General features: G+C 40.6%; 1 protein-coding gene across 1 annotated transcript; it reads right to left on the reverse strand.

The window, feature by feature from the left end:
- gnaz (guanine nucleotide binding protein (G protein), alpha z polypeptide) lies at positions 1 to 27,506 on the reverse strand (the record flags this gene model as incomplete). The annotated part of the gene is made up of 3 exons (XM_083929939.1): positions 27,293 to 27,506; positions 9,463 to 10,802; positions 1 to 345 (listed from the first exon to the last, which is right to left on the reverse strand). Exons 2-3 carry the CDS (start codon positions 10,183 to 10,185, stop codon positions 1 to 3), a joined length of 1,068 nt encoding a protein of 355 aa, XP_083786065.1. The 5' UTR covers positions 10,186 to 10,802; positions 27,293 to 27,506.
- Between the last annotated feature and the right edge of the window lie 20 nt (positions 27,507 to 27,526).

The raw sequence follows: 27,526 nt of genomic DNA on the forward strand, positions 1-27,526 counted from the left end.
CTAGCACAGCCCAATGTACTTTAGATTGTTCTGGATGATCACGTCCGTGACAGCGTCGAACACAAACTGGATGTTGCTGGTGTCAGTGGCACAGGTGAAGTGCGAATAGATCTCCTTGGTCTCCTTGTTGCGGTTGAGGTCCTCAAACTGCCGTTGCACATAGACAGCAGCCTCCTCATAGGTGTTTTGACCTTTGTAGTCAGGGAAGCACACTGTCAGAGGAATGCGTTTGATCTTCTCAGCCAACAGGTCCTTCTTGTTAAGGAAGAGGATGAGCGACGTGTTGGTGAACCAGTTGTTGTTGCAAATGGAGTCAAACAGGCGTAAGCTCTCAGCCATGCGGCTCTGTGTGGATGTGGAAAGAGAAAGGAGATAAAAAGAAGATCAGAACATGTGGAAATTATTTCACAGCGACAACCCAAATTGGCCCAATTTATACCACAATCAGGCCTCAATCACACAAGCAGGATCATGTAATTTGGCAAAAACCAAGAAAGTAGATTAGACCATGTAAGGCGAGAATGGAGGATGAAAAAATGTATATAAGATAATTGACTGACTGACCAGTCAAAGGTACGGCTTTTCTGTTATGTCAACAGAAACTCGAGACTCAGACGGATGAAGACCTGCGTTTGAACTCTCACATTCTCCTCTGAAACTGCTGATTACTGCTTTTTAGCACTGCTGTCTTTCTAAGTCTAAAACTGTGATGCGTCAATGAAGATTAGTGTCAGTCGTAATTTTAGCCATTACGGAAAAATATCACTCTTGTGAGGAATAGTTAGATAGAATTCTGCAATAATGATCATATATGAAAATTGGATGTAAGGATGAATACTGTGTTGACAGATCGGCAGTTTACACTGAGGACTGACTGTTCTCTAGATTCCTCCAGTGCAAGTGGTCTGGCTCGATGATATCGTTTTCTTCTTCAGCTTTCAGCTTCATAAATAAATCTTTATGAAGGCCCTTCACGTGTTGATGCATTATCCTTTACAGCTAGAATAACCAAATTAGGTGTCACGTTTTTTCTCCAAAATGAATCGTTAAGATTTCTTCACAATTCTACAATGGAAATCCCTGATGTCTGCCATGTGCTGCAGATAAACGAGTTAGTCATGAGATACGGTTCAGGAAGCATACAGATAAATAGCAGCAAGACTTTGCAGCAAAAGCAAAATTATGAACCATATGACTGGAATCAGCATTAGTCAGACCTTTAACACTGTAACAAACTTAAAATGCATTTATTTTTCATGTTTTGTAACTCTGTTATCATTAGCTTTTTATTTGATTCCACTACACTGGTTCTCAAACTGTGGTACTTGTACCACTGGTGGTACTCAAGCTCTCTCTGGTGGTACTTGAAGGACTCTCCAAAATAAAAATAAAAAGGAAACATTCATTACTAAATAAATATAATACTAAGAAAATACTTAAACTTTTAGGATCCTTGAAATATAATTTAAAATAAGTTTAGCATTTCCTGTCCTATTTTTGTGGAAAAATAGGAAAGTTTCCAGCAATTTACCAAAAAAGTACGCCCCTTTGCAACCCTAGCTGTGATTGGTTACCTACAGTGTCTGAACCGCATTTTAAGAATGCGAGGTAACTGGAAGGCAGGAAATCAATGACACCTCTTGGTATGTTTGATCAAATAGTTCAGTCATGTAATTAGAGCCGAATTACGCGCTAAACTGTGGTGGAAGAAAGTAAGCAGAGGTAAAATGATTGGTTTGAAAACATTGACATGTCAGTTTGGATGCTACTCCTTCCTACACATTGTCTGTTGCTGAAGAAAGTCAACAATAAATCTACTGGTTAGGAATAAACCTTTATGTCTGTAGCTTAACTGTGTAGGCCAACGCTGATGTATTTGAACAGTGTTGTTAGTGGTGGCGCTTGAGAGAGGTGGTCAAAGTTTGAGAACCACTGCACTAGGACATTACAAAAATGTATAATATTTGAATTATTAAACTTGTACCCCATAAGAATTGAGATATGTTGTTTCGAGTAGCATCTTTGGCGGTAAGATCTAATTGAAGGCGAGTCTGTTCTTTCAGAGCTCTCCGTCTTTCACGTTTCACGGTCACTAGTGTTGACTATTTATTTATTGCTCTTTTGTAAACTTTATTTACACACATTCACCTCTCTACTTCCAGTCCGTCCTCTATATGTTACCCTCTTAAATACACACACACACACACACACACACACACACACACACACACACACACACACACACACACACACACACACACACACACACACACACACACACACACACACACACACACACACACACACACACACAATTACACTCTTTCACTTCTGCTCTTACAAGCCTGATTTAAAAGTTGATGTTCCCGATTTCAGATAACAACAAAGCATAACCGTGAAGATCTGGGCCGACAGACCAACCTCTGTCAGCAGCGCCAAGAACATGGTGGCATATTTACATCCAGCCTGGGAATGTCACCACAGACACTCAGACTGGAATACTTGGAAAAAAGGCAAGTAGAAATGCTTTCATTAGTGGGTCATAAGATTATTCACCATTGTTTTAACTCTCTCTTTGATAGAGTGACTTTGCATGTATGCATCCATATGTTTCTTTACAGTTGGTGCTCATGTGATGTTGAATGTATAAGAGAAAACAATTAAACGTTGATTTGTTTATGGCAGCTGCTGGCATGTGGCAACTGGCCAGTAGCTTGTGACCGGGAGACTGTCAGATGTAAGACTGCTGTTTAAAAGGCTACAGAAACAACTTGGTGCTCTGAGCAAATCACAAGATCTGCACAGCATGAAAAGAAGATACTGGGGGGAGTAGGGAAGGAAGGGACAATCATACTGTAGTGCAGATTCAAAGTAAACCCTGATTATTCGGTGTTGTAAATGCCCTATCTTTGGCTTATGATGAAAAGCCTACAGTTATGAGAAATCAATGTTGCATGGTTTTTTTAAAGCAGATTACGTAGGCTAATAAGACAAGATGATTTATGACCATTATTTTTCATGATAATGTATAATATTAAATCATTTAAATAAATTAATGAAATAAATAAAAGTCGCAATCTCGGCAAATAAGGTAACACAATGCTGATTGCGCTAAGGCAACAGACTCACTCTTCACTGACATTACACAGGCAACAATGTTTGGATTTCTGCGTATTGCCATAGGTGCTGCCAAAGAGAACAAACTGGAGATCTTTGAGATGATAACTTTAAAGCTTCCTATTTATAATGAATTATATAGAAAAATAGTTTTTCTCTAAACATAGGTTTTGTCCTTATACAACTAAACAACTAAAATGATACAACATGATAAGGAGGAAATAAACTGAGCCTTTGTTCAATAAATTCATACAAATGCGTAGGTTAAAACTAACCTACGCACCTATGTTCTCCCTATTCTCTCATTTGTTGTTACCCTCAGATCGAAACATAGCTCTCCTTTCTGTATAAGTATGTTTCCCAAGGGACTGACTGGCCCTTAAACATTGTACACTACACATAATCCTGTCAGCCGTTTTGACCTCACTCCTACTCTTTCCAGGGTGTGAAAACAAGAGCCCAGCTGTTAAGAGGGTATGGCAGGAGACAGCCAGCTGAGCCCAGGGAGACTCAAGGCTCTTCACCTGGCCACTACAGGGCTCATACAGTAAGGCTTCCTTAATGGGGGCCGGTAGGAGGGGGAAAAGTTCATCCAGTAGCACTAAAGCATGCAGACCCCCTTCTTTTTTGCTTCAAACACCCACTGACACACACGCACATACCCACAGACACTGCCCCCCGCATCCTCCTCCTGTCATTGTAGTTGAGATGCACAGGCCTTAATCAAGCTTAAGCTTTAATGAGGAAGTTCAACCCTGTGTCATTGCTTTGTTTCCCATAAACCCAAATAACTTAATAAATAATAAAGTGTGCTGCCACGCCTTCGTAATTCATTAAGGTTAATTTTTAAATGTCACAGCCGTACAAGATAGGGGTGCTTTAGTGTTATCTACCGAGACAATTTTCTCAGTCACCATGTTTTTCTGCTCTACCTGAAGATTACATTATTCAGGCTGCTCCCTTTCTGTTTTCCATCTCTTTTTAATTACCAATGTTTCCATTACCGTGGGGAGCAACACTGCTGGGGTTTAGCTTTCATGCATAAACACACTACAATTGCACATAACATTATTATATTACGCGCTCCATTTTCATCAAAATCACATTATGAATTGCCACCTAAGCACGTTTAAATGACGGTTTTGTATATTGTCTGTTTATGTTGTAGATAATGTCCAGATGGAGTGTGAAACAGGAGCAAAACATTATATTCTAGAGTTCATATTTTCTGAATCTTTATTCTTTTATAATGCTTAAAAGTACGATCATGACGTGGATGATACAATACCAGTTTCTGTATTCGCTATCATCCAAAGTGATGACAAATAGCTTTGTTCTATTATGAGGCTTAAGGTGAGAGTAGTGTACTTAATACTACATGTAACATGGATATTCGTGTGCAGCACTAAATCTTCAGACTGGAGGTCATTGTAGAGCATTTCAATAACATTTAAGATAAATTGAATTTGGACAACATACAATAGATAAGCTTTTGTTATTACAGTTTAGTAATTCAATAGTGAGATAGTAGAGCATGTACAACCTGGTAAAGAAAATATTGGCAAGAAAGCATGACATGTTTTTTCACTTGGTGTGTCCTTGAATAAGCTCATTCCGTTTCCTGGAAAGCTCTTTTTTCAAAACACCATTATGTCATATGAGGCAATTCAATTACATGATAGTAATGCCTTTGATAACCCATTAGGCAGTTAAGATGCTGTCGCTCTGTGAGGGAGAACGCTCCTGAATATATTTCGAGACATCGGTCTGACACCTTCCTCCGTGTTTCTGAAGAGACGTGATTTGATTTAAAGTCACCGATCAGGGAAACCGACGCTTGAAAAGGAAAGTGTACACGACAAACCTGGTGATGAATTCCAAGTTTGAGTGATTAATAATATAAGAATTGAAACAAAAGAAATAGAGCTGACACTGCAGTCATTGTCTGCCTCGCTGTTTGGCTAACACAAGCTTAAACAACCACTAACCTCACACCTAGGCTTTTCATTTTCACCGCACATACACACAGAATTCACTGCAGTTGCTCAGCCTCAGCCTTGCATATAAACCTGCACTGCACATTCATAATAACGCACCCACAAACACTCACGCAGGCACACGGTACATGCACAAATACACCTCATATCTATTCTCTCCAGCGTTTGTTGTACCCCCCCACCCCCCAACACACACACACACACACACTCTTCTTCCCTCCACTCCCTTCTCATCCTGCCTTCCCTAGTCACAGCTCACTGTCAACAGTGCAGGATTAGGAGCATTTGACTGGCTTGTTGCTAAGCAACAGTAACCAAGGCAACCGATTCATTATGAAGACAGGGATGGGACAGGGAAAATGCATCAGGGAATGGGTTGATGGGTAAATGTTGTACTGTAATTATAATGGTGTATTTTCTGTCTTGTGTGAGCTGGCGCATTGGAAAACTGAAAGGGCGTCGATCTGGTCGGGTAAAGTTTGTGACGTTGTATGGATCTTTGAAGGTTTAGGGTACTAAGATTATCACTGGACACAACAATCATCGTGCATACAAATGCACATAAAGACAGATGAAATGATTAAATTCCTCATGAACACACTGAGCTTTGTCCCCTTCAGGCTTGTCATTCAACTTCGATAATCCCTGCTGTGTTGTTTTTCTATAAGATAAGACACTGCTCATCAACAAAGCTACTTTGGCTCAAGTTTAAGAAATTGAAGAGACTGAGTTGCACTTGAATTAAAATTGATGAGTCACCTCTGGTCCTGAAACTTGAATCAAAGACTTTGTTTGATTGTTTTTTATTATTGTGTTAGTGCTAAGGTAAAGAAGATCATAGATATATTTGCTGGCGGGTTCCTGTCGTGCTTTCATGAGGACAGGAAGGTCTGTTAATCAGATGTCAGTGTTTTCACAGAGTCAACGAGTAAATATCACTGACGCTAAAGGGAAATGACCTTACCTACCTACATTTTTACAATCACAGCTCCCCCTTAACAATGCAGGGATTGGAATTGACGTTATAACAAATTGATAACGCTGCAGTAGAGCCATTAACTAGCAATCAATGCATAGGCTGTAGAACAGATTTAATGCAAATGTGTTCGACAATTGACTCGACTGAGATGTTTCTTCATGAGAGGTTTAAACCAATACATGTGACATAGGTCATGCCCCTATGGTGCCAATTGACCCAGCTGTTAAAGAAGCATGTTTCTGCCTTATATACTGCAGGCTTCTGTACGTATTGGTTTGTTAAGTCTAAAGAAATAATATTTTGTCTTTGTATCTGTTAATCTGCTGCAGTTTTTTCTTTCTTTTTTTATATCACTGTAGCTTGTTAGTATTATTTTCCCTTTGCACCCGAATCAGGGTCAGCTTAATGACCCAATCTTTTACCATCACACTGTAATGAGCTTCATTCCATGGATTACCTAACCTTAATCTTATATACAGTTATATATATATCATGTATAATGCATAACCAGAGACACACACAGTACACATAACACGCTTCTCTTTCTCACATTGCAGATGTATTGAGCATGTAGTGGCTAGATTATGCGTTAGGTAACAGCTCAGCTTCAGCAGTGTTGTGTCAGCTGACTGGTCGCTTCCAAGATGCAGGAATTTACTGAGGAGTCTTCTGTAGATGTCTGAGGAACCACAGTGACATACTTGCACTTAATCCAGTAACATTTAGATTAGGTGTACACTGCATTCAGAATTGCTGCCGACCGAATGATCCTCCTGCAGAGTTATTAGGGTGTGGCCTGATTTCCTGTATGGGCACCATTACTTGGCTTGTCTGCTAGTACTAACCTGCACTTTTATTTTTAGCCTAAATTACAAATGACTAACATCTCAGCCGCAACATAAATGTGTGTTTACATTACTGTATGAATGTATGTTCAACTTTACAATGTTATTCAGCATTGCTCTGGTGTGTTTGCATAAATATAAACGAGTTTCACTATGCATGGTTGAGTTAATAAGCTTCTACACTTCTGCACATTTCTGTTATGTGCTATCTGTCCATTATATACTGAGTATAATTATACTTGGGGGAATTAAAACCTTGTCACATCTGTTATAAAACTACCTACTGAGAAATGTAATTGGAAGTTATATTAGGTGTAGCCTACTATTTACAATTCTAACTTGCCCGACAAACTGTTTCCTACATTCATGACTTGATGATATTCAATGACAGATGTGTTTATTAAAATCTCTTAAAAGTCATGGATATTAGATTTTGATTTATGTGCGACCAATATGGTGTCAAAGCTACGCTTTTTGATTTTAGTATTATATTGAGTTTCTTCCACAGCACCCATGCAAGAAAACCATTTTGGAAATGCCATAACTAGATTCATTCATGGTATTTTATCAGTTGCATCTTCTCATCAATAAAACAAGTACAACTTGTTTGATGTAGCTCAGTGGTTGGCTCTGTTAGCTGATCCTACTGATGGCTGCATGTGAATAGCATCAATCTTGTAATGAAGAATAACTGTCCCTGGCTAGTTTTGATGTGTGCTATATGTTATTTGTATTTCTGTTAATACTGATGTTGCTACATCACCTGGGCACAGGCAGGTAAAAGGGGAAGTCACAGGTGATCGGCGTTGAGAATTAAACAAAGCCACACCGTTTTTAAATCACAGCATGTGTGCGTCTTTGTTGGTTTCTTCATGTTTCAGAATGAATTTGCGTCTTTGAGTTGTTTTTTGAGTTATAGTTTCTGTAAATACATTTTAAAACGATCATTCCATGGCTGACCTCATTTCTTTTTTGCACCACGACAAGTTGGAAATGACTTCAAGTGGCACCTTTTTTGGTTGTTTGATTGCGACTGTGCTCATCACAGACACAGTAGTAGTAGCAACAACATACAGTATAGACAACAATGGCAAATCTCTGAGGCTTCAAAATACATCTTAATCCAAAATGTACAAGATGTACCATATAAATCCAATGTGAGTCTCTGTGCTGATGCAGTTATTGGAAAAAATAAAGACAGGCTATTTGTGAAAGGGTGTTTTGATCAGATAAGACAACACATCACAGGCTGGCTACTGAAAATTGCAGACAGCAATGATGTCAGTACTTCTATGTCACAAGTTTACCATTGTCCAACTGAAGAAACACTGTTGGTGTGTCCAAAGAGATCTTTAGCTTGGCGTCACATGTTAAAACACATAAAACTTAGGCACTTAGTCATTCAACCACAACCAACTGTGAAATTGTCATTATTTGCAGAGATCTTGCACGCATAGATCTGGTCTGCAGGAGCACAGCTGCTACAATTTCAGGGTGTCTTTCTTTCAGGTACTTTCGATCCACTGCTATCTTCTCCCTCTCCTATCTTAGAATAATAAAAGTTGTTTTTTTCTAGCACCTGTGAACTCCCATTGCTACACAGTGTCTTCACAATCTGTTAATTCTCACAGGTACAGCCTCACACTTTACTCTGTGAACTCAATTAACACCATGCTGCATTTTTCTCCTCAGACTTTATTTTTAACCTATAAAACTAATTGATTTCATGTTCCAACTTGACACAGTGTACTCCCTGTTTTAACCGGGTAACCCATGAATTATCAGGCCAGTTCAGTTACAGGAATGCCAATGTTTCCTCTGATCTCAAATTATTTCTTTCGTATAAAGAGCAGATACTGGATACTGGAACCTCTCTCATTCTTGTGAAGAAATAGAAAATAGCTGAACCTTCATCGTTAGTTTAGTTTAGAAAAGTCAAACTTTATCAATTGTTGACCTTTCATTTTCAAAAAGGCCGTTAAACAAGCAAGAACCAACTATTCCAAACACTCAGATAACAAAACGGATACGCTATGGATAGCAAATTGTTCAAATTCCACAACCATGAAGGGGAGATAATACACGCCACTCTCTTCATTCAGGCAGATTTAAAATAGCTTTTCTGCTATTAAGGCAAAGGGCATGTGCTTTACCCATTTTTACAAAATCCATCCATCATGCCGCAAAAAAACTTTGGCAATTTAGTACAGTAAATGCAGTCAACAGTAAGTCTAACCAAAAAGTGTAGGAAAGCTTTTTTCTGACTTCTGTGGCAAACCTCCAAATAAGGTAGCCTCCTCTCCAAGAGGAAAGATAATTCATGCAACTTCTGATCCCTAAATATGGGTAGACCATTGAAATTTTGCACAGAATGAAAGTTTTACATCTTTAGATGCTGTAGCTGTAGACTTGAACTCAAGGCCCACTAAATCCTCCACTCAGTAGAATTTGCATATGTATGTATGCAACATGTGCATACATTTACTGTGAAAATGTGGGTTCTTTAAAAACAGTTTGTTCTCACCGTCTGGTTGTCCTCGTAGAGTTTGAGGTCATAGCCACTTAGCTCGACACAGAAAATGATTGCGGTCACGCCCTCGAAGCAGTGGATCCACTTCTTTCTCTCCGAACGCTGTCCACCCACATCTACCATCTTGAAGGTGAGCTCCTTGAAGGTGAACTTGTTCTCCACAATGCCGGTGGTCATGTCACGGGACCGTAGGATGTCCTCTACAGTTGGGATGTACTCAAGTGCAGAGATGCGGTCCAGGTCATTTAGGTAGTAGGCAGTGTTGTCCTCTAAGTGGTACTCATTGGATCGCTGAAAGCACTCCTGGACCCCTGAGTCAGCCCAAAGACGTTTCATGACCCCCTGCAACTCTAGAGTGATCTCCCCTTTGCTCTCAGCCGGCCCTGTGAGGGCAAAGAGCTGCACCGCATCGTAGGCGCGATCAGGATTGTGAAAGTCAATCTTGAGGGTGGTGAGGGCTCGGATGATGCGGGTGAGCGAGTCGATGGCATTGTACAGGATGAGGGGCTTATACTCCTTGCAGGCCTCCAGGTTGAAGCCTCCGCTGTGGATGATCTTCATCTGCTTGACAATGGTGCTCTTGCCTGAGTTGCTGGTGCCCAGCAGCAGCAGCTTGATCTCACGCCGCTGCCGCTGACTCTCTGACCGTAAGTGGCGGTCGATTCGCCGAGAGCGCCGCGCCGCTTCCTTCTCCTCCGAGCTCTGACGGCATCCCATGGTCCTCCACCACGTGGTGTTCAAAAACGAACTCGTGCTGCTGATTGATGGGAGAGCAAATTACAACGAAGGGGTACCTAAAAGGAGCTGGTGGAACAGTTGGAGAGGGTTTCCACTAAAGGTAGGAACTCACAGGTAAAGAGGCAGACAAAACTTCACAACAGACCAATTTAAAACTAGACTGGAGAGCCACCACACAGAGGAGTGACTCAGGATTCTTTGATTTCTTCTGTTCGGGGGCAGTCTGTGAGTCCTGTGTGGGCAGAACCCAGACTTGTGGGATGCCCACACAGTGCCTGGCACAGAGGTTGGACTGCCTGCTGAGGTCAATGGAGCTGGGGTGCATAGCAGGGACTCCCCCTGAGGAATAGATCTGAAAGAGGGCTGGGGGAACGTTACGCTTATATCAACAGACAAAGTGTTAGGGCTTGATGCGTGCAAATTGCAAAACCCCCTCACTCTCCTCCCACATGGCTCTTGTGGTACGTTGCCCTTGTTTGGCACTGCAACCATCCACCTCAGTTCGATATTGGCCTACTTTGCTTGATCTTCCTGATAAAATCCTTTCTGTTTCTTCTGCGGTGTGATATCTCCCCAGCAACTGAAAGTCTCCGAGTCTGCCAACAGATAAGACAGAGAAGAGAAATGAATAGCATGTTCCAGACAAATGAGAGCAATGTCTCCACTTTCCATTACATTATTAAAATAATTGTTAAAGGAACAGTTCAACATTTTTAGAAAAATATGCTTTATCGCTTTCTATCGGAGATGAAACGATTGATACCACTGTTATGTCTATGTGTTAGATCAGGAGGTGCCTGGAGTCTGGAAGTAGTTAGCTAGCTTAACATGGAAGCAAGGGGAAACAGCAAGACTGTCTTCCTCCAATGTTTGAAAAATATGTTGACCATCATCTCCGAAGCTCACTAGTTAACATGCATCATGCTTGTTAAACCACTTCGCACACAGGTTGCCTGGTTTGGTAGCAATGTGCCTGTATAGAGACCTGCTCAACCAGAGGCACCCTGCACAGAAGTGCTCGTCAGTTGTGTCAGTTAGTGAGCTTTAGAGGTGCTGGTAAGCAGATTTCAGGAGAAAGGCAAACTTGCTGCTTACCCTTGCTTCCAGTCTTTATGCTAATTGCCTTCTGGCTCAAGCTCCACACTTAACGCACTGATACGTTAGTATTACCAATCTTCTTATTTCAATTTAATAAAACAAAACAAAAATCACATTAAATACTGTGCTTAACCCATCAAATATGCATTTACTGAGTGAATAGCAATGGAAGCAAATACAGTCACAAGCATACTACCTGCATACCTCCCATTCAGCCATTGCTGTGCTACCTTTATTCTGTGTACACTGCCTCTTGAGATTTCTGCTCCTAACAGTCACACACCCAAGCGCTCTCCCTCTGCAGTCCTGTGTTACCATAGACTCTGAACTGCTGACCACGCCTACCCATTTAACACCACCGCACACACACACACACATAGACTCATTATATACACAATGAAGGTCAAACATATACATAGAAACTGGACAAGAAAAACAAACTCCACCATTTGAAAGTAAACGGATGCAGGATTCACATGAAAAATGTGTTTCCTTTCGACCAATACCGTCTTCCGACATTCAAACTACAACACAGCACCTCGGGCTGTCATACTCTCAGAGCTGCTCAGCAAAACGGCATTTGTTGAAATGCTTATTTAAAATCACAGTGGAAAATAACAGGCTCGAGCCAGCAGGTGCCTCTCATGCTTTCATACCGTCAAAAAGCCCCTTTGCCTCGCCCAGACATCTGTGATGTTATCCTTAAGATTCTACACTGATCCAAAAAAGAAGAATATCTTGTTATTCTCTGCTCCTGCTTTGATATATTAGCTGCTCATGAGGCAGCATTTTAATAGAACAAATGCTGAGTTTGAACAAGTTTGAGGACATTAATTCAAATAAAATACTGTCTTATGGTATGTGATAAATTTAAAGCAAAAACAAAATTGGGAGCAGTGAATGCCTGTGGGAGTCTGTGATAAATAGATGCGCATTGAAACAGGGTGTATGCTATTGGCTGAGAAACAAATGTGAAATCATACTGTGGCCTAGTTTTGTTGGCAAAACTACACTCTGCAGACTCGCCACAGAGCGAACGAGGAGAGAGAGAGAGAAAAAGAAAGCATTTCTCAGCTTAGTGAGTGAGGTCCACTCTTTAAATGACTGAGAGGACAAACAGAGCAGAACAAAGCCATAACAAAGCATCACAACACAAACAGAGTGGAGAGCATTGTTTCCTGGCTCCAGGCACCTGACTACCCTCTCAAAATGGCATAGCCCGCCAAACCGGTTAATGCACATCAGTGATTTTGAGAGCCTATGAAACACATTAAAGCTCCGTGTGAAGTCTTTTCAATTTGCTGTTTCAGAAATATGCAGCACTTGCATTTTCGCACTTTTTGAAGTCATACCACTTTAGATAATTGCTAAGGAAGTAGTGCGGCGGCAGTGAAAAATCAGTGTATAATATTATGGCATTAAATTTGTATTAATACTATTGCCCATGCCATTACACAGCGTAGAATAAAACTAGTGTACTGATGGCCTACACCCTAACAACTAGAGCATAACACAGCGGGATGAAATGCCTGGAACCTTTTCAACTAAATAAAATCAATAACAAAAGCGCCTACAGGATAAGAACATGCTTACTCTTTGTAAAACAAATTGCATAGTCTGATTCAAATTTGAAATAGTTTTATTATGAATAGAATAAATATTAAGTTATTGGATTATATACGTATTTCCAGTGTTACCCCTTCTGGTAACTCCTATCTATCCTTATATATGTAAAACCATCTTCAAAAAAAGTGTTATGAGGACACCTGCGCTATCACATGGTACAATGATGAGGCTTGTCACTTTAAGAGTAAAGTGAGTGGAGGTATAGCCACGGGGGCCTCAGGGAGAGGCCAGCATCTCGATGTATCACGAGGGCTGAGGTAATGTGATAGCCAAGATTAGACTGAGCTCGGTCACTTTCCTTCACAGCTCCCGCTGCACATGGCCCGTCAGCTCTCCCCCATCACTCTCCCAGGTGCATTCCTCCTATTATTAATTTACCATGCTGCAAATAATTACAACCCTGCCCTTTTTATAGAGATGAGTACATGTAGTCACAGTATGTTTCTGTTGTATAACGATCTTTTCTTTCATGTTGCGGTTTGTTGAGTACACAAAATGCTTTTAAACCAGGGGTTGATCACATTAGATTGAGTGGTTTTTAATCCATCAAGACTCAATGTTGCTGCTCATACACAATTTGTTGCAAGAAAAAAATGCATTATACGTTATCTGATGATGACGTGCCAGTTTGTAACAGTCTGCGTGCACTTGCAAAGATAGAAATTTCACACTGATGATTAAACACACACACAGGAGGTGCTGGTGTGTTTAAATAGTGCGGCTATTTTTGCAGCCACTTAACACCTGAGAAGATAAGAAAACCTGTTAAAGTGTTCAGGGAGTCGACTACATTCAAACAGCCAGAAACACAACTTTGAAAAAGAGGAAATGAAAGAGAAAGACGGCCGGCTCAGCGAGCAAATTGCCAGGTAAATGGAGACAATGAACTTTGTGTTCCAGGTCAGTACAGCCATTGTTCAGCATATATAGAACATTCAATTGGATCTCATAGCAGCTATTTAAAAAAAAAAACTATACAAGCGTGTTAAATCCGTTATGTGTTGCTGTGAAATTAATCTCACCGTGTGCCACTGAAGAAACCACGGTTTAAATTACATTAAATTAAACCACATAGGATTTCGGAGGAAGAAGGGGAAAAAAATTACACTATGCTATATAAGTCCTGCTTGTGCTCAGGTATGTCAGATATGAGGACGATCAAAAGCAGAAAATGTATCATCCTTATGAATGACAAACAAAAGTGTGTGATCTTAAAAGAAAAATGAAAAGCAAAGGTACGCTTTTAGTCACCTTGTAATGCTTTATGAATGAGGCGTGCAGGTGTGCGTGTCAGAGCTGCGGTCGGCAGGCTTGTGTTTCAAGAGGGATCAGATGAGGTGTTCCAGAGAGGGTAAACGTGCCATGGACAGGCAGCAGGAAGCATACTGCACTTCACAACATGATAAACTGCTGTCTTCTGCAGGGGACCAACAAGCAATCATGTTTCCCATTTATAAGCCAGTTATCCATTTACACCGTACCCAACTAAAGTAAGAAAATAGTCCATTCATCACAGCGAAGCAGGCCAAGGACTTTTGAACAGCAACTTGGGGACTGGCACCTGTTGGGAAAGTGACTGAAAAAGACTAGGTTTGCATGCATGGCCTAGTATTAAGCCAGATTGTTACACTGATTGACAGTGGTTGTGTTTATAATATGAATTTACTGAATATTAATTTCAAAGTCCATCTGCAATTATCTATACTGCCCTACAAAGCCTAAGTGCAGTAACTTCTGTGCAAAATCACTGCACAGCTTTTGGCCTGAAAGTACAGAGGTTATGATTTATTTGGATAAAAATGATACCATGGCAAACTGGTAAAACATAATCCGTCACAGATCTGCCAACTTTTTTATTCATTGGGACAGTAAAGAAACTTTAAAGCCATTTTTTAAAGTTTAAATTCTTTTGTAGTAACCGCACTTTGTAGGGCAGTGTAGTGGTCCCAGTAGGATTTGTTCTTTAAGTGTCTTAAGTAGCATATTATATGGGACATGTGGACATAAATACTGATTGCAGACAAAGGTCACTGCAAGACCTTATGGATCAACCAGCACACTACCATGGCTTTAAAAATAAAAGGAACATTACAACATAAATTAGACATAGTTCACTTGGCAGCATATTCTTTCAATTTGAAAGTTTCCTGGTGGCATTATCTGAGGCTTCTGGTGGTTTGTACGCTCGCACGGCAAGCCCTCTTTTTTTGATAAATGATAGTAACAAGATAGTAGTAATTCTAAGATATGACAAGTGATGCCACTGACACAATACTGAACAAACTGCACACACAGACTGATTGAGCATGATTCTCACCACCGCAAATGTCTGTTAAGTCACTCACGTTCTGTCGCTGAATGAGCTGAAAGAAAAGAAGAGCTATAGGTCGTTGATTCATGCCTTTGCATTTGTACTGCGAACTAAGTGTCTGCGATGATATTTTCATAAAAAATCCCAAGGGGGCATGGAGTCAGTGACACGTTTTCCATCACTCAGCAGTGGTTGATTCACCCCGGAGTGACAAAATGTTGCCAAATTGTTCATAAAGCTAAAATATAGTTTCAGACTTTCGTATGTATTGGGTTTGCCCTGCTTTGCTGCAGTCCATCCAAAAAATAATGTGTGTTACATTTAGTTTTCTCATTAGGATTATACAAAGGGTAGCCTCATGAAACCATCCGGATCTTGCGAGCTCCACTGTATTTTATTCGCAGATCAGGCTGGTAATGTGCGACAGAGAAAATTGTTTTGAGATGGGTTTAAGTATGACGCAACAAGAAGTGACTGTTCAGTGTAAAGAACATGACGGCTTCCACGGATAAGATTAGCGCAGCTTTCGAGCAAATTTTATCAGAATTAGAGTATTCCTTCTCTGAAAGAAGGGCAAAAAAACGGAAAATATCCCTTACCGACATCTGAGCTTTGCCTCAATGCTCTTTTAGTACATCATACGATTTGTTGATCTGATTGGTTGATTTGGCCAGTCTTTAACCTAACATAGCTGGTGATAGACAGATGGTTTATCCAATCAGCAACTAATACTTTCGCCCCTTCCCAAAAGATCTCCAAACTAGATTTCCCAGATGAACATGCAGAGCAAATGCAAATTATGCGAATCAATCCATCTGGCGGAGTCAGGTTAACAAAAGTGCACATGTATGGCCAATTTATCCTTGACTATTCAGAACCGCATGGTGTTATGGAAATGTGACTCTCTGATGACTGCACAGTACAGTAATTCATATCTATCTGCCCCATGGTGATAGCAGATCTATTGAACTTTGTGTGTCACAGTCATTTTCACAAAAGGCCTTGCATTTTGTATTTCAACATGTTATTATATAAATATTAAACTCGTCTTACTGATGGATGTTGACATTGCATAAAGGAGCACCCCAGCAGTCAGACTCCCTCCAGCAAACTTACAAACAGTACATGCACACACAAAAAGAAAACAGCTCACATGTCTCAAAATCAGCTGCACAGCGCTCATGCTTTCTCATCCAGAGGCATCTGTTTTAGTGGCTGGTTGCTTCCTGCTTCTGACTAGCTTTCCCCTGGCTGCTTGACAAGATAAGAGGTTACTGAAAAACTGAATGCTGTCTGGTCAGTGTCCATATACATTGTCAGAGTTTCACTGGAATCTAGCTAAGTGATTCTTACAATAATATCCGCGAACCCTAGGATTGAAACAGTAGCTAATCCCCAGATCTGTACTAAATCCTGCCTTTGTGTCAAGATTAAACAGTTAGAGTTAAAACCATGATCAAACCTTTAGGCTGTGTCGGATATTTATTAGCTCTTTGGCGATGGTCGAGAACAAACTATGTGCAATTTTTGTTGTATAAATACTAACACTAGCTGTAATAGACTAAGAGGTTTATGGACACCTGCAGATAAAAAAATGAATAAAGACAGGTTTGTAAGATTTCTGGGACAGAAAGTTGCCCAGCCGAGCAGGGAAGGCCTCTAAGCGAGACAAGAGGCTCTACTGGAGAGACATTATTAATTTATGTGGTGCCACAGAGGTAGTGAATAAGCAATGCATTAGTGAGAGAATCTGAAGTGATAAATATTTCCTCAGCTACTGTTGTCTTCAACAGTAATCACAGATAAAACTGGTATGGACAGGGCAGACAGTGTTCGTCAAAAATGCAAATTTGACCAACGGTTGATGATCGAGTTAAAAGGACAAAAATTAATACATGGAAAGCTTTAATTTCCAAATGAAGGCATATATAACAGAAAATCTGGTGAACGGATGTTGGAGCAGACTAATCCTCTTTCAGACAGACATGATTGTTGGCATTTTTTCCACACAGGGCAGTGATTTGAAATGCACCAGGGAAGAACAGGCAATGAGATGATGAAAGGACATAGCGTGATAAAAAAAAAAGGAAAAAAATGCTCTGACATGGATTTGCACACATGAATAAGGCAGCTGACCCTATAGGTGGAGGTCAGGGTGACATTCACGGGTTTGTGTAGATTGTTCGAAGCTGTGTTGATGTTATCGAGCCACAGCGACGCATCAGCACTACACACCCGCTGAAGGTTTGCTAAAATTTCCATAGCCTTTAGCATTTCTCTGAAAGGGATGGGAATTTTAAACTCTGGTCGTGATGCTGTTGACAGTTGAAACAAACCCTATCAAAATATCATCTGCAACTGCAAAAACAGGAAACAAAAGAACAGCACTCATTTTGAAAGAGCAGACACGTTTCATTTCAGTATGACACCTACAAAGAGAAATCACAAAATAACTTCTGTGCAAAGCCTGTGAATTCTGTACAAATTTAAGAGATTGAATATTGATATTAACACTTGGTTGGGCATTGACACAGCAATCAGCCTGTAATCACTAGAGGTTTTTGAAATATTCCCTATGAGCAGACATGTTCTAGCAGCGTTTGCCTTTTCAGTTAAAGCGCTGCAGCTGTCAATATTCCCAGGACTTCCAATTTTCTATTTGCATATTTTGGAAGCGATCAAACTCCAAAGTATTCTTTATTGCTTTGTGGCTGATTAATGAATCAACAAATGGCACCAGTATTAGATTCACCTGCAAACAAACAATCTTACTGCCTGCTTGAACCCAATCAAAGAAACCAAATAAATAGAATAATCTAAGAGAGAAATGAGCCTGTCATAAAAAAGCAGATGGGGCCAATAACATCAGGCAAAAGAGAGGATAACTTCACATGAATGAATTCAAACGTACACGCCTTTCATGAGAGAAAGTTCTGATTTGACTTTTATTACAAACAAAAAAGTCTATTTTGGCCTCAAGACATACGGTTTCAATCTTTGTTAAATAGTATGGACCACAACATCTTTGTTGTTGATGGGTTTCACATGACTCAAATCAAGTCTTTAGAGCTCAAACTTATTTTTCGACCGCAGGAACTTCCTCAACAAAACTGCAAACCTTTTAAGTAACTCAGGGATTAAATTAATTTAAACATTCTCCTGTGGTCCTTAATTGGTACAATATTGATACTACAGTACTTCCTTGTTTTATGAATTAAGTCTGTTCATCTAGTTAAGGCAGCCGCGCTGTGTATGTTTGAACAACCAGCGACAGTCTTCCCTGCAAACCCTGAAAGTTCATTTAGGGGATAAATTGGCCCTGGAAGTTAATTTAATCCCTGCGAATGTTTCTCTTTTTTTGGAAAACATTAAAGGTTAATATAGGCTTACTGTCAGCTTCGGTTGCATGTTTCTGGTGTTGTCAGGTAGCCTACTGTATACAAGTAGGACATTATATTAGCAACATAACTAAGGACATCTTCTAAATTAACTAAAGAGCTGAATCAAGACCCGTCTGACACATTGTCAACACAATTAAAGGATAAAGGAAGGATTTATCGCAAGGTTATTATATTGAACCACATTAAGCGACTGTAGATTGTTTTTTAGTGCCAACAATGACCAGTTTGATAGAGCATAGACTTAATTATGAAGGATGGAAATATAAACTTTATTACTTCCCTTTTTCTTAAGTTGATATTATTCTAATAGCTGAAATATTTATAAAATCAGCTGAGCTCATCTCATAGCTTGAGATGTGTAATATTACAGCCACATACCGTATATCTGCAGGCAACGTAGAAACCTTCCTAAAGGTCTGCAGCTACAATCCAGAATAATCAAGATATTTCTCAACAAAAACTGCTATGTTGTTAAAAACATTTACTTCTCATTTAACTCCAAGCTTAAGGTGGAATATTTGAATCAGATATAAGACAATATATTGAAATACACCAGAGACAGCACCACTGACAAACTGGCTAGCAGCAATAAAAGCCTTTTTTTTTAAGATTATTTTTTGGGGCAGTTTTCAATAGATAGGACAAACAGGAAATGAGGTGAGAGAGAGAGAAAGGGAGACATGCAGCACTGCCTCTGGGACCTTCAGCCTCTTTACATGGGGCGGCTGCTCTAACCACTCTGACTTATCTTAACTACAATCTATTTAGGCCTACTGTCTACGAGTAGCTGGGAGGAGTCTTAAATCAGTTGGGCTGCCAGAGCTACTGGAAAGAGTCCTGGAGATGTCACCAGTCTGACAAGGTTTCCAGGAATTCCTACATCTAACAGCTACAGCATGGGAGCTTTGTGCTATGTTCAGACTGCAGGTCCTAATGCACAATTCCGATGTATTGCTCAAATCCGATTTTTTGTTTAGCTGTTCACATTACGTCTTTAAATGTGGCCCGTCTGTGTAAACACATGCTCACGCTCCTGAAGTGAAACACATGTGCAGTTGATCGTTGATGACTTCAACAGTGTTTACGAAAGCAAACATGGCAACAGCAACTAGACTTTATGGCTTCATGCTAAAAACAGTGTGTGGCGGCACCACAAATACTAATGAGGTCTTAAACTTCACTATCCCTCCATCCTCCATGTTTGTTTTGATGCCCGCCTGTGTGCCCACTTTTTTTTTTCAATTAACTTTATTTTCAATTTATTTACAAAACAGTGCAGCACGGGTCAGAATGATGTCAATGTCACATTAAATGCAACCTGGCTGTTCAGATTGTGGTCACATTCAAAAAATTATTTAAGAGTGCCCTAATTCTGATTAGAAAATGACAGATTCAACGCGACTTGTGCTGTTGACACCGTCAAAAGCAAATCAGATATGGGTCACATATGAGCGAAAAAATCAGATTCAGGTCACTTGGAACTGCAGTGTGGACGTTGCCTTTGATAAAATTGAGCTGATTACTTCTGGGATTTTCATCTTAATCTGACAAAATCCTTTTGCCAACTTCATACTAACTAAGACCCAACTGGGTAATGGCATGGTGAGCTGTAGGTAACAGAGTGGATGTTTTTTGCAGTTATAAAGGATAAATACAGAAACTAAGCTTCACCTAAACCGACTTTTATTTTATGTCAATGTGATCATTAGCGCAGTACATGCAAGGCAGAAATCCTACTCTTCAATTTCTGACTTTCCAGTGAAGCTGTCAATCATAGATTGGTGATCTGCAGGACACTACACTGAATGGTTTTAAGTCAATAGACTGGACGTACTGCAACTATAACATTATGGACTCCGGGACAAAAGAGGGACGGTCAGTTTTAGCAACAGAATGATACATCAAAGTCACCCCACTGCAGATCCTCTGGATAACGCGATGTAATGTGATGGTTCTGGAAAATATACTGTGTATCATGTTGACATTAATAACTGAAAAACTGTGCTTTTCTGTGCAATCTTTCAGAGGGATGAAATAATGAAGTCTTCCGACCTAGAAGGCCTGCGTCGGTGTGATGAGTCAGAGCTTTGTGGTAGCCACATCCTACGTCAGAATCATATGAGATATAGGTCGCAGGCCGAGTGAATCTCAGTACCATTCAGTTTGCACCATTTTGTGGCAGATTTAGCATTTGATCCTGCAAGAGCTGCATTCGGAGCTGGTCTTAATATTCCTACAACAATCCCGTCCATTTGCCAGCACTAAATTGCGTGTCCTTGTCTGACATCTACTCTTAGGAAACGATTGAACAATAGAGCGAAAATTTAACAAGCAGGTCACATTGTCATTTAGGCTGAACAAGGATACCTAGTTAACCACAGTTACGCAGTGAAGACACATTTTAAATGGGCTGTCAAAGAGTCTCAAGAATGAGTCTGTCAGCAACCGTGTTTCTCTACAAGAACACTCCTGGGGTAAGGTGTCTCAAAGCCTTTAATGTCAAACAGCACCTTTCGCTTGAACATAATTTGCCAGGGGACATGGTATCTAATGGATTACCCAGGATTCTTGTCACAATTTAAAATGATGTTGTCATTATATCGACTGTGAACACTCATGCGCACCTTCAATTTCTTGTAAAATTGCAGTTTCTAGAGTGGCCACAATGGCTGGCTCCAACAGTGAATCAACCCCTAATGACCCCTTCCTGTTACGATATTGTTTTGACAGCTGTACGGAGGGTAAAAGTTTATATAACTTGCTCGTTTAAATTTTGTTAAGACTTAATGTGAGCAACTGTCATGTTTACATTTTTTTAAGACTTAATGTGAGCGACTCTCACGTTTAAATTTTGTTAAGACTTAATGTGAGCGACTGTCGGGTGCTGTCACAAATGGCCAGCTTTCATATGGCCCACCCTCAGCTCCATCTACGCTCCACCTCTTTGCCCATTTTTGGATTAGCCAGGAGTTACACCACTCATTTTGCAGCTCTACAGAGCATTGGAGACTCTTTTAGTGAATTGTTTTGGTTCTGGGTCATTTATATTTACTGTATGACCCATAGACAGCCTTTCAAGCAAGACATTTAAAAAAAGAGGAATCTTCAAGCTTCCCAATTGTAGACAGACAGTAATAATATAGTTGGTGAAGTACGTCAAACGTCCTGCAAATCATAAGTTGGTTGGGACCAAAACAGAAATAAAAAGATATTGGATTTGTATTCACCAGGAGGCCAATAAACACAGCTCCAAATGAATGCTAATGTTGCTCTCTATTTGCTGGATTTCTATGCAACAGTATGCCAGTGATATGGGCAGTTTTTTTGTGTGGTCCCTAGCAGCTCAAAATTGAATAAAGCAGCTTTAAGAGGAACTCTTTCCTTAGCTCAGGACATGCATGAAATCTTGTCATATTTGCTGTTTCAGTGATTCTTATCTATCTATTCATTATGAATGTACCAAATTGACTGGGAGTTGAAGCTAAATCCAATATAAGATAGTAAACTGAACTGTCTTTCATTGGCTTTATAAAAAAAAAGAGATTCTACGCGAGTGAACTCTTAATTCATCCCTCACAGTTGTTTGTTAAACATTTTGTGCAATCACTTCATGTTATCACTACTGACATGCTGTCCTGAATGTGGACTGTGGAGAAAGATGGCTGTATACTGTACACATGTGAGGACACTACTCATTCATTATTGAAAACAATGGTGGGCAGTGTTCTCCTCTCTACTCCCCCAAAACAGTGGGCTTTTTAGAGGGTGGAGACGTGGTGGGGGTGAGGCCTCTGCATCCTAGATGCATTTTCGTGATAATGCTCTGTTTAACGTTCCTGATCTCAATGGCTGTGTTCCCCCTTCTCCAATTCAGCGGGTCACACTGAGTCACAAGGCCAGCCAGCGATGACAATGGCATGTTTGTGCACAGGCTGAGCTATGGGTAGGCTGTCTGATGTGAAGGGATAAGATGGCACAAGGTGGACACTAGAGTGTGTGTGTGTGTGTGTGTGTGTGTGTGTGTGTGTGTGTGTGTGTGTGTGTGTGTGTGTGTGTGTGTGTGTGTGTGTGTGTGTGTATGTGTGTGTGTGTGTGTGTGTCTGTGTGTGTGTGTGTACACACAAATGTGAGCACGCATGGAAGTCTTCGGATATCTGTCTGTTCAGATCTTTTGCAGCTTTTTGCAGTTTTTTTCTGCTTCCATAGAGAGAACTTCTCTCACTATAGCGGATATCAGATAGATCAAAACAATTCTGGTTACTAATCTTTTCTCAAACATGCCATTAATTTGGGTCATGACAGATAAGATAAATTATTTCTGCAACAGAAGGAAATTGTGGGTAACGGACACTTTCAGGCTTCTATAACCCACAGACATTATCTGCAGTTGGTGCTTCGATAACGGGAACAGGAAAAGAAGAAATAACTCATATCCCAGCACATGCAACAGCCATTACGCCACCCGATCAGCCCTGTTAAATACATTCTATAAGGGACAATGAAGTAGACGCTGAAAGAAATAATAAAGAGTAGAATATCTTACATATTGCAGAGTGGTGGTTGCCCCTTCAGAGATTTTACAAGATCTACACTAAATGATGCAATCACCATCCAAAAAAGCCACTCCTTTATTTTAATTAAATTATGTATAATCTTGTTATATTGCCAAGCCCCCAACCATTGCCAGCCAACAATGCCAGCACAGTTTGAATTGTATGTATTGTGTTTACAGGAAAAATGTGTGAGAGATCTGAGAAAATGTCACCTGTTCAAACAGGGAAAGACAATTGTACTGTTAAACACTGGAAGTCAGAATTGATTTCTCTACAACACCACAGCAGTGGAGTGTAGAGGTCACTGACTTGCACCACCGGCTTCACTCGGCTTTCAGGTATTTTCTTGAAACGCTTTTATCAAAACAAGCTATTTGTTGTGCTTCAAACTTTATTTTTTGGCCGCATTACAGAAAGCCTTTAGTAATATCATAGAATGCAATCCATGTATTCATATAAGACACATACTCATTTCAGCATTTTCAGCATAGACCAGGGGTTCCCATACTTTTTCAGCTTGAGACCCAAAAGAGAAAGCATTATTGTGAGTTTTACTCATAAATAAAATAAAAGGGCGCACAACCCTTTTTGTGCCCCGACCCTAACTTTGGGAAATACTAGCATACACCAACATCCCTCACCAGTGGGTAGTAGGCCATACACTCCCTCATCATCCCCCCTCCCTCTCTTCCACCTCCTTGTTGTCATATGACTGCTGTTATGTGTGTGCAATGGAACACAAAGTTGCTCTGTTAGTCCCGTCTGCTCTGCCCTCTCAGATTTGAGTGCTGGAAGTAAGGCCCTCTCACTCGCCGGCCTCAGGGAAAACAGACAAGCCCCTGTACCAGCAAAGATTAGAAAGGAGGCCAAGGAGAAAGAGAAGGATGATTGGGATGATGTTATTTCATGAACCCCACCAAAGATAACTTAATACTTACTCATTCACAGAGCCCCGTCCTAAGAGTTTGTTCGATTCAGCTGACAGCTTTCCTCATGGGTGCTTTACCGTTAAGTCATTTATTAGTCCTCTTTACATCATTGCCTTTCTAAAAGAAATGGCTGCCAAAGCGATGTCTCACAGCCGTTTGTGTGGAGATGACACTCTGTCCCAATACCTGGCAAGGATTAAAGACCCAAAACAAACACAAATGCTGAGCCAGCTGAATCAGAGCAATGCCCTGTCTGAACATACAGAGTGACAAAGCAACTGAGAGTCCTGAGCTCTAAGGACACATATTTTCTCCCATCAGATATTTCTCATAATGTTAATTCTCACAGCTACTGACGCAAATTTACAAGACTCATGTAGTAATTCTGGTACTCCCTCCCCAGGAAATAAGTGACATCTCAGATTAATCATTTTATTAAGTAGGCTGCCGAGGGAACTAGGCCTGGGCCCCTCGGTACTTAACTGTAATAGAGCTGAGTTTAATTGTCCAAGTCGGCTGTGTGTTCACCTAAAACGTTAAAGATGGCCAGAAGAGTACGTGACATTTGGCCCCTTCAGCCCAAGAGCTCCTACCTCAGCAGCCACTGTCACTTTAAAACCAAGTCTGTCCCCGCTGTCCCCTGCCATTATGTCACCCAGTGGAGTGGATGTAGCAAGTAACAAAGGAGGTGAAAGGAGGTCAACTCAGCATAGGTTTTGTCACTGTTGCTCTCGTTTTTATATGCATAAAGGTCGCTTGAGTGCCATACCATTGAAACAAAACAGAACAAAAAATATTATCTGTTGATTTGCTGTAGATGCGATGTGTTTTCCACTAGTTTGTGAATGCATGTTGATGTTTGTGTAGTTGGATCAAGAAAACCACTTAATCAAAATCAGAGAAATTCTATTTCTTCTAATATTATGGATATGATGACATTTTTCAGTGTTTATGTAAGTGTATGTGTTTGTGTGTGATTGTGTAAAGGGGCTCATTATGTAAGCATGTGATTAACCTTTATGTTTCCCACCAGACCTCGTCATCCATCATTTTAAAGCCAAGGTCATCAGTGACCTCTGACATTTATTTGACAGGTTGCAGATGAAAACTGAACATTTTTGGTGAAATAATTAGGATTGATTAGAGCTTTTGCCACAGTGGGTGTGATCTTGGTTTGTCTTCTAGCTGCCAACCAGTGACTGAGACTATAGTAGTTGATATTGAAAGGAGAACAAGATCACAACTGGACAAAATCGTAAGTTACTCTGAATTGCGCACGCAAAACACAGACGTCTTGTCTGCAAAAGGTTGCATGCAAAACATTGTCATTGACATTGTCTTGAACACAGTTCTGATTCTGGCTGAGGTTTTATAGACCACTGTTTTCCTTTTCCTCCCAGTACTTGACATGGAAGCAACATGACGTGCATCTTCTCTTGAGGTTTAGGAATTAAGTATGTGCACATTTCGGGAACCACCCTAAATCACAACTCAGACCCCCTTAGGTTTTAATGAAACCAATACGGCACTGATTAAACTAACAACAATACATCGGTTTGCTGCACTTTCAGTCCCAATATATTCGAAAAACACATGGGTGTTAATTTGATTCAATACATGAAACAATACAATGGTAATGCAAAAAATACTACTACTAGCTAAATGTCAAAATGTAAAGCATTTTCTTAAAAAAGAACAGTAAATTTGACTTGCAGCTATAGGCATAAGGGCTTATGTCAATCTGTCAGCGTTCCACCATGACAGCGATCAATACTTCTATCCAGTTTTTACATTTTTTCTCACAAACCTCAATCAGGCACCATTACGCAGGTTCAGCAAAAGTATCAATCTAATCTTCCTGATCCATTTTGCTATTAGTAGTGCTGAAGAGATAAGGGCATGGTGGAATTTATCCACCATCTTTGTCTTGTTTCACAGACGTCTTCGGCTTTGATGTGAGCTGCGGCCGGTGGAACTATCGCAGACCCGTTCAGCATTCTTTCTGTGTCACAGAGAAGCGCTGTCTTTACCACTGAGAAATCATCACGGTCTTTCCCCCGTCTCTTTCATCCAATCTGTTCTATATCTTCCCTTTCCTTCTTTCTCTCTCTCTCTTGCTCTCTGCTGCATCAACCTCCGCCCCTCTGCCCCATCTGCCTCCCTACTGTTAACCCCCCCCCCCCACACACACACACACACACACACACAGCCCCTCGACCCCTCCCTGCACTGGTTCTCTCTCTCTCTCTCTCTCTCTCTCTCTCTCCAGCATGTAACACAAACACTCATACAGTACGCACAAATACACATGCTCCCAACCCCCATTGAAAGAAATACAGCAAGGCTCTGTTGAGATATATGAAAAATTGTTGAAACAGAAAAATGTCACAAATCACCCTGTTTTGCCTGCTGAGTAATGAACACACTCTGCACTCTCCCTCTTTTCACCTCTGACCGGTAAGATTCATAAACTAGACACAAACAACTGTAAATGAATTAACCAAATAAATCCCGGCTATGACATTATTAATGAATGCTGATGTATAAAACAGCAGACAGAAAGCTCCACTAGCAAAAATTCTACAGCGTTCCTGTGCCACCGTCAGGCCACAATTTGCCTGTTTTATCCCGGCTGCCTGCAGGATTGTGCACCTCCCTCTGCAAATTCACATTCAATGTCTCGCAGGGCCATTTGTAAGTACTGTAACACCTGATTGTGTGCTTTTACGCTCTCATTTTCCCTTTTTTCCATCATGGCTTGAACACAGAACTGAGACGGACATGTGAACACACACCTACATCTTTGATACATCCTTCACTTGTCCTATATACAGTCATTACATGCACTAAGCACTGAGTTCAGATAGGAGTATTCCGTAAGGATCAAGGATGCTCTGGGGAGATGATGAGTCAAATTGTAAGCATAAGATAGCAGCGTCCGTTGGCACAGAGCTAGCAGGGTGGAGGAGGGGACTGGACAGGCTGCCTGCTTGCCTTGGTGCCATCTCTAAACATCACCTTCCCCATTTTACCAAGAAAACACCCTCGCCCTCTACAGAATAGCTATCATGAAATAGCATCATGCTCTCCCTCTGTGCCCAAACCAGACCAGCCCTGCGGTTATTACAAAAAAAAGCTTTGTGTCTGTCTGAGAGAAGTCAGGCTTACCGTGTTCACAAGCCAGCATCCATTTACAAAGGATACTGCAGACAAGCCCTTGCAGGGAGAGAAAGGCTCTGTGCAATCCACCTTTAGTCCTGCTGCTTCAGCTTCATATCTTCCTCATATTCACAGGGTCATACACACTCACATACATCTTTCTCTCTTGCTCTCTATCTATCTCTCTCTCTCTTTCAGCTCCCCTCTTTCTGTCTTATTAATGTCTGTGTTCTATATCCTCTC

This window comes from Echiichthys vipera (genome assembly GCF_963691815.1).
Source record: "Echiichthys vipera genome assembly, chromosome: 16".
Classification (NCBI taxonomy): domain Eukaryota; kingdom Metazoa; phylum Chordata; class Actinopteri; order Perciformes; family Trachinidae; genus Echiichthys; species Echiichthys vipera.